At 33.5% G+C, this 8,494-nt stretch overlaps 1 protein-coding gene across 16 annotated transcripts; it reads left to right on the forward strand.

Moving 5' to 3' along the window:
- LOC107613441 lies at positions 1,060–8,288 on the forward strand. 16 transcript variants are annotated; one of them, XR_002352630.1, is made up of 8 exons: positions 1,060–1,701; positions 1,781–4,933; positions 5,023–5,086; positions 5,394–5,453; positions 5,809–5,886; positions 6,136–6,268; positions 7,023–7,094; positions 7,240–7,386. XR_002352630.1 is itself a non-coding variant. In XM_021109533.1 (8 exons), exons 2-7 carry the CDS (start codon positions 4,839–4,841, stop codon positions 7,253–7,255), a joined length of 429 nt encoding a protein of 142 aa, XP_020965192.1. In that variant the 5' UTR covers positions 1,060–1,701; positions 1,781–4,838; the 3' UTR covers positions 7,256–7,409; positions 8,072–8,288. The 16 variants fall into 16 exon arrangements, 5 of the variants coding, with proteins under 5 accessions (XP_020965192.1, XP_020965190.1, XP_020965191.1 ...); XR_002352632.1 differs by having other exon boundaries at positions 6,157–6,268; XR_002352633.1 differs by having other exon boundaries at positions 6,165–6,268.

The raw sequence follows: 8,494 nt of genomic DNA on the forward strand, positions 1-8,494 counted from the left end.
ACACTCATCAATATTTGTCTAACACGCGTGTTTGCTGTGTCCAATCGTATCTTAATAAAAATAAAAAATTCTTTTTCGGACACATTTAGACACAAATAAATTCTATTAAGCTGCGTTTGTTTTCAAAGACAGGACAGAACATGACACTGAGACACAGAGACAAGAAGACGGAGACACTAAAAATTATTGTTTGTGTATTGTGTTTGGATACGATGTACAAAACACTAATATAATGTCCAGTGGACAAAACTAAAATATTATATGAAATGACTAAAATAATCATATGATTTCAAATTTTCTACATCAAGTACAAACTAATTTAATAGATAATAAGAATACGTAGGAGTACAGACGAAACTTGAAAAAATGTTTGAAGAGACAAAAAATTTTAATAAAAAATATATATAATAGTATTTATATTAAAATAAAAATTATAAATATATTTATTTTATTTTTAAATTTATTATTAATATGTAGGAATACATATGGTTAAGATTAATAAAAAAATAGATCTAAGTTTGATTAATAAAAAATTTTGTTTAGGTTAATAAGCCAAATTAATTTTAAATAAAAATTAATTTTAAAAAAGAATCTGTTTTTACATGAAAAAAAATATTTTTTGCACATAAATTTTTTTTTTATTTAGAAAACTAATTTTTTTATCTAAAAACTGATTTTTTTAAATTATATAAAATTAATTACAACTTATAAATTATTTTTTAGTATTTTAAAAGATCAATTTTACCTTTAATAATATTTATCTTTCAAAAGTTTCAAGACTAATTATAGGAAAAATAAGAAAGGATAATAGTGGAATAATAAAAAATATCTATGGATAAAAAGGAAAACAAAATTTATAAAAAGTCCGTGTCCACCCTTCTAAATCTCGTGTCCATCATTATTCTTGGTAAAAAAGTGGACACAAAAACATGAAAAACTATCTCGAAAACAATGTGTTCGGTGTCCATATCTTTGTATCCTATCTCTGAAAACAAATATTACCTTGCATATCAGTATGTCCAACCTTATTCTTAACATATATTATAAATAAAACCCAAATTTACAAACAAAACACTAAGCCTAGCACCCCCTCACCATCAGCAGCCGCCACTCCCTACCCCCTTTCACCCTCAGCACACTAAACTCACATACACGGCAAAATCGGAGAGGGAAAGAAACCCGAGGGAGGAGAAGAAGAATGAAGGAGAGGGGGAAGAAGGAGAGGAGCACAGAGTTCAAGGAGAGAGAGAGAAACTGAATGCGAGGAAGGAGAAACTTCCGTCGTCGCGTCCTGGTGCCACTGCTGAGCCGCCGTCGACGCTGTTCAGAGAGAAGCAGAGGAGAAGAAGAGGGGGAGGTCGTCGCCACTGCCTGGTCGTCGCCATCGCGTCCTGTTCTGTCATCGTCATCGTCGTGAGGTCCGCGTCGCCGTCGTCGAACTCTTGTCACCCTGCGCCATCGAGTTTCCTGTCACCACCGCCGCCCCTGGAAGCCGTTCCTGCTGCCACCGAAGCTTCAAAGTCGCCGCCATCGTAGTGGTGGAGGCCCAAGGAGAGAGAGAGATGAACCAGGAGCCCAACGGGAGAGAGAATTGGGAGCTTCGCGGGAGCTTCGTCACTGCCCAGCCGTCGTCGTCACTACGGGTTGCATCGCTGAGCCCCTGGCTGCTGAAAAACGGCGTTGTCATCATCAGGATCCATTGTCAGTAAGAGTGTTCTTGATTCTAGTTTTCGTTCTTTCAATTTCTGGGGATACTGTTGTCACTGCATTGTTGCTACAGTTGCCGCTGAGGTTTTCCACCATCACCGGAGCCGCTGTTGTTCTGTTGTCACTGTTGTTGGAGGAGGCAGTCAAAGCTGCTGCTGTGTCATTCTGGTTGTTTCTCATGATAAGTCATTGTTTCTGTGATCTTGCTGTTTATATTGCTTGGAAATCAACGAGGTTGCTGTTGCGAATTAAGAATAAAAGGGAATTGTCGCGTTTAATTTCTGGATTTTGACTAATCGAGTTAGGGCCTTTTTTTAAACTAATTTTACATTCAAGAATTGTTACAAGTCGATATTAATATGAAAAATATATTTTTATGGTTACGTGAGTCTTATGGATTGAACTGAATTGTTTTGGATGGATGTGAATATTTATCTGATTGATTTATTGAATTATTGAGAAGGCTGGTTATTCTTATTTGTTGATTTAGTTTGTTGAATTAGTCGTTGTTGGACTGGTTTCTTGAAATTGATTTCTGGATTATGATAGAATAATTTGAGATATTAGGATTGGTCTGATTTTAGAAATGATGTGAAAAGAGTTTGAGAAATGGTTTGGTTGGGAACTGAGAAGGGTAGCAAAGTCCGAATTTTAGGGGAGGTGTTACCGAAATTTTTATGAGAATTCGGAAGTTTTATTTTTGGTTAATTTGATTGAAGAATTATTTTATTTGATTTTGATTTAACTAAAAAAAGAGTTATGATTTAAGAATTTTAATGAATTTAAAAGAAAATGAGTTTGGTTTGATTAATTTTAATCAAAAGGGATATGTGTTGAGTACTTTTAAAGATTTTCGAGCTATTAAAGTAATGGATTTGAGGATAAATACTTTTGGGATTTTTAATTAGGAGTTTCAATTTCTAATTGGTATGGCTTGAACCTTGTTGAAAAAGTTTTAAAACTTGAAATGGTTTTGAAGTTGGTTTATGATTTAACTTATTTAATTTTGAGACGACGATTGGAGTCCGTGAGGATACTTTAAATTGAGATTTTGATTCTTGAGAAAGTTTTGTAAGTTAGTTTAAAAAGATGAGATTGGTTGTCGCTCTCCTAAAGTCTAAAAACCTTGTTGAGTGATTTAACTAATAAATAATTTTCTTTTGTCTTTTGAAAGAGGTTTGAGTTTGAAATGGTTTGACTTAGTTTGGAAATTTTCAATTAAGTGAGAATTAAGTTTTGAAAGAAGAATTGATTATTGAAGTCGATTTGAGACTTTTGGATTTGGAATAAAAATGAGTCTTATTGAATTGATTCGAATCATAGATGAGGTTGAGAATTTTCTCTCTTGTTATGGTGGACAACCTTGAGGTTGAGGATTCCCTCGCTTGTCACACCGGAGAGTTGGATAGAAGGTCGAAGATTCCCTTCAGTTCAGTTTTGTATTGTTAATTCGATTTGATTATGTTTGATTGAAAAGAGATTGATTGATATTTGAGCTTTCGGGGTAGATGCAAGGATTGTGGTTTTGTCTCGCTTGCTCCTAGATGGTATTTGAGTTTCTTGGTTAGACGCAAGGATTGTAGTTTTGTCTCGCTTGCTCCGGGTTGGTATTTGTTGACGTTCCATCGCAAGATGTGGCCAGACACTTAAACCTTTTCGGATAATTCCTCCAAGGAAAGTGAATTTCCCTTGGGGTTGCGCGCACCAATGGACTGTCCAGGGTTCGCTACTGTACATATTGGGTTTGGCTGTATATCCGACAGATGAGCTCATTGGCCATAGAGCAGGCATGCATCATTTGTATTTACGTGACATTGTTTGTGTGTGCATATTGTATTTGGTTTGCCTATGTGAGTATCTCTGTTTAACTGCTAATTGTCATACTTGCTGTAATTGCTCTTGATTGTGTTTGAACTTTATTACTTGTGATTGTGACTGGTTGGTCCGGAGCGTGGTGGTTTAGTTGGTGATTTGGTTATGCTTTGGGTAGGAGGCCATGATTTGATTTTGTGTTGGGCCGGAGGATGTGATTTGGTTATGTTTGGGTCGGAGGCCGTGATTGGATGAATCGGTGGTGATTTGGTTAGTATGGTCCTTTGGTCTGTAATGAAACCCTTTTGATATTATGTTTGAATGGCCTTTATAAAATTTAAAATAGAAATATGGATTTTTAGATAATTAACCATTAGTTTTCAAAAAAATTCATAAGACGAACGATGATCATTGCTTTTGAGATTCATTATTCTTTTCATTCGTATCCTCTTATGACAATTCTGAAATCCTCTACTGAGAACCTGCAAGGACGATGTTCTCACCCCCCGATAGACTTCTCTTTTCAGGACGGACGAGAAAGCTTATGAAGTTTTTGTTGAGTTCTTAGCTATTGTGTTTTTGTTTGGATATATTAGTCATAGTTTACCTCTCGCCTTTGTTTGTAAGTTACTTGAATGAGAAGTCTAGTATGTTTATATATATTTATATATGTATATGAAGATTGTGATTGAATTTGGTTATATATGCATGTTTGAAAATGAAAAAGAACCTTTGGTTTTTCAAAGAAAGTAGCGATACGGTTTTCGAGTTAAATGTTCATATTTTAATATTAAATATATGGAAGTTGTCGTAATATTTCTTGCTATTAGAGTACACTACAAGAAATAGTCTAATTATCGACACAAAAAATCGATGGTTAGATTTTCCGTCGATAATTTTCGACGGCTTGTTGTCGAATTTTTATCGTCACATTATCGACGAAATGGTGGGTGAAATTTTTTTTCTTTAAAATCAACGGACTGATTGTCTATTTTAATAATTATAATATCAGCATCTTTTTCCGTCGATAAATTTAGACGATTGAGATTTCTTTCTAAAATTAAGTGGAAGGTATAAATTTATTATATAAAATAGACGGCTAGAATGTTGATTTTTATTTTTATTAAAATCGACAAAACTACCGTCTATTTTTATCAATCAAAAATCATACCCGCATTTATTTCCTGCATCCAACGTATCACTCAATTTCTCCAAAATTAATCCCAAACCTTCAAAGATTCAGAACATACATACACTAATTAACCCCAAATCTCAGTGAGGTTGCTTCTTCTTCTCCAACCCGAGATTAGACGCCAAAGATGGAGTCACGGTCACGGAGAGAGGCAGAGAGCTGCCGGAGAGCAGAGCTTCTTCTTCTCCCCCGCCGAGCCTGCCGCCGCGCCATCCTCTTCATGTAAGTTCCTCTCTCTCTCTCTCTCTATCGCTCTCTCTCTATCTCTATCACATTGTGATTTGTGAATCTGCATGTAAGTTCTTCCACAGATTCGTCGTTGCAACATCTTTGCCGGTCGCCGTCGCTATGGGCCTGTCGCCGTCGCAGCTTCTTGTAAGTTCCTTTCTGTCTCTCTCTGATTATTATATTTATTTTTTCAATTTTTGTATCTACTATTTTCATCATGAAATTCTGAATTTGCGTTTGTTAATAACAATCGCATCAATATTATTGAAACCTAGTTAGCATAATCAATTCTTCTTGATTTGGAGATTCAATTTACCTATTGAGTTTTCATCTTTTTTTGCTGGTCACTGTGATATGGTAGGATTCCTATTTTATTTGACATTTGCTTTGGTGAATTTATGCTCTGGATTTACCAGCTTGTTATTTATTTTGTCGTTGTTGATGTGGAATCTAGAAACAAGAATCAGAACAGTTTCGGCAATAGAAAGCTTCTAGAGAGAAAGAACTTCTGCAAGTATGTCAAGCTTCCTCATTTTTTCATGATTTTGTTTAATTTGTTCACAATACTTTCAACTAACTTAAGGTGATAAAAGTTTATTATTTTTTTCTTCAAAAAAAAAAGGAAAGCGTGAGTAAGCACGAGTTAATACTTAATTTAGGGTACAAACTATTTGCTTCTTCGAAGTTTTCAAACAACTCATATTCAATAGGTAGAATTAGTATACAGAGATGGCCATGTTTAGCTAGACTTGTGTCTTGTGCTAGTATGATAGCTGATCATGATCAATCTAACACTTCCCAACATGATTTACCTACCTGCACTGCATTATTCTCTATGTCCTTTACTGGTTATATGTTTTGTGAAACAGTTAAGGAAGGAGGGAAGGAAAAACGAGTTTGAAAGGCACAAGCTGCAAGCATTAAATCAGCGCCAAAAACTGGTGAAGGTTCCTAGTTGTTAGATGATAGTTTTTATATAATTTTTAACTTGAACTTTTTTGTTTACACTAGAGATAAATATACTAAGATTGAAGATTTTGTGGTGGTGATGGCGGCTTTATGTGCATTTACTTTTTCACCTTTTATACGCAACACCTGTACTTAAAAATATAGGAAAAATTACTTCTTAAAGAATGAAATCTATATGATGATATGTTTCAATTTAGTGGTAAATAGCTAAGACTCTAGCTATTTAGGCTCTAATGAAAGTTGTGAAGATGGGCAGGCAGGCAGCAACATGATGGTTATGTCACTGCTGTTAATTGGATCAAGTATTACTTCAAGGGCATATTGGGTTCTGTCATCGAGTCTCATTTCAAGGAGGGTCTTGTAAGAATCCATTGCTCTGTTACACTTTCATTTCCATTCCTTGTTGTTCCATTTTGTTTTTTATGCAACACTGTCTATTTTATTTTGGACAATGAATTTCTAGAATTTTTCCTAGATTTAATTTACTTGTCTTTAAACATCGATTTGGTGTAATGCTTATAATCTTTTTATTGGATTTTCCCTGTTAGACATGGTGAGAGATTGAAAAGCTATGCTTCACTGATAGTTTTTTTTAAATCTTTGTTTAATTTTTCTATCTTCTTGTTCATTCTTGCCTTTGTCTTAGTAATATTCTTCTTTTATTCTAAATATGAAAAACTACTCTCATTTATATTTGAATGGTGGATAGTTATATGATGCTTTTGAATATCTTTTAACCCCAAAAAGATTATTGATTTGTTCACTTTTATAAATATTTTGTTGGCATGCTGTGCTACAAGAATGTGAATAAATGCTTACAAAGTTCTTCTATTTGCTTACAAGTTGTAACAAGGTAGTTGGATCTATGCTTTCTTTGATAATTAACATTTATATAATCTTTAATAAAAACTGTGGAAGAAACTTTTAGGAAAGCTTAGATTTAATTTGAAGTGACTTATCTCTTGATATGTTTTATGGTAAAGCACAATAGTGTTGTTTAATCTAAGTAGTTAACTCCACTTTGTTTTTGTTCTTAATTCTTTTAATGGTCGGAAATAGATATGGAAATTGAAAGGTGTGCTCACAGGCTTTATTTGTACTTCTCCTATACTAGGTCCAAATGGAGGACCCAATTTCTGACAATAATTTATCTCAAAATGAAGAGCCCAGGAGACCCTTGCGAAAGGTATTAATTTTTACTGTATACTTTTTCATTTTGTATGACGAACTTTGCTTTTGATAGTTTCATATATGTATGTTTTTTTTTTCTCAGTCAAATGCTTATGATAATATGCTTTGCTTTTGGGTTTAATAATACTACAACAATACAGCTTCACTACAGATTAGACCTAATGAAGTAATAAAGCAAGGGGCAAGAATTCATATCCCTGTGCCAATTGCCGAGGCTAGAATTTCCAAAAGATATGATGTTATACCAAGTGGAACACTATATCCCAATGCTGATGAAATTAAGTATCTGCAAAGGCTTGTCATTTATAAGGCATGTCTTGCATCCAATGTCAAAATTATTTTATTTTATAGTTTCTTGTTACTATTCTTATTCTTCAAATGCATGGCAATATATTTATTGATTGCATGTTATGTTCAATGTATTATTCGAAGGACTCAGCTATCATGGTGCTAAATAAACCCCCAAAATTGCCGGTTAAGGTTTGTAAACCATTTTTCAGATATACAGAAATTCATTGAGTATGAGTTTAGTGGGATTCTCATTTCTTGCTGATGACCTTCTTGGGGGAGTAACTATCTTTTTGTAGTCTTCTTTTCTTTGGTGGTCTTATCTGAGCACTTAAAGATTTCTTGTCAGCCATATATACTACTTAAATTTTACTAATATTTGTTTGTATTATATTTTGCTTCCATGTTAATTCTTGTGTTCCAGTTAGCTATTCGACCTCTACATTTTGCATTTTTGTATTCTTGTAAGAATTTTGTATCTACTTAATTTCATCATTTTGCATTTTTGGATTCTTGTAAGAATTTTGTATCTACTTAATTTCATCCATGATCGCTTAGTTGGCCATTGAGATTTAAATAGTTATATTTTAGACAGAATTTGTTCATTACTATTTTGCATTGAAAAGTTTACTGATCATTTCTTCTTTAGTCTCTTACAAAGTTTGCTGATCATTTCTTGCACAGTTCAAGTGACTGGATACACGGAAGCAGTGTCAACAAGACACCTTCAGTAAGCTGTTTTGATTAAGAGTCTGTATCTCCTTTGAAAGCTACTGTGAGGCACAGAATGTTGAAGTGTAATAAGCTTATATTAGTAGTCCATCAATCCATTTATGTGTAAATTCATTATCTAATATTTAGTATAAATTATATTTAAAAGTTTATTTGTCTTGTTATCTAATATTTTGTATAAATTTTATTTGCATTAGTTGTCTACTATTTTTCAAATAGAAAAAATAATTAAAAAAATGTGACTATTAAAATCGACGGTAAAGTTGTTGCTTTTTAAATAGACAAAAGGAAACAAAATATAGACAACGAACTTGTTGGTATTTTAATAATTAAATCGACGGTTTTTTTGTCGATTTTATTGAATCAAATATCGAC

This window comes from Arachis ipaensis, chromosome B08 (genome assembly GCF_000816755.2).
Source record: "Arachis ipaensis cultivar K30076 chromosome B08, Araip1.1, whole genome shotgun sequence".
Classification (NCBI taxonomy): domain Eukaryota; kingdom Viridiplantae; phylum Streptophyta; class Magnoliopsida; order Fabales; family Fabaceae; genus Arachis; species Arachis ipaensis.

Excerpts from the sequence above, each read along its gene's own strand:
- LOC107613441 (XM_021109532.1), top strand. The coding sequence starts at position 4,839 with ATGGAGTCACGGTCACGGAGAGAGGCAGAGAGCTGCCGGAGAGCAGAG. Across the intron at positions 5,087-5,808 it reads TGTCGCCGTCGCAGCTTCTT|TTAAGGAAGGAGGGAAGGAA; the intron begins GTAAGTTCCTTT and ends TTTGTGAAACAG. Across the intron at positions 6,269-7,022 it reads CTCATTTCAAGGAGGGTCTT|GTCCAAATGGAGGACCCAAT; the intron begins GTAAGAATCCAT and ends CTCCTATACTAG.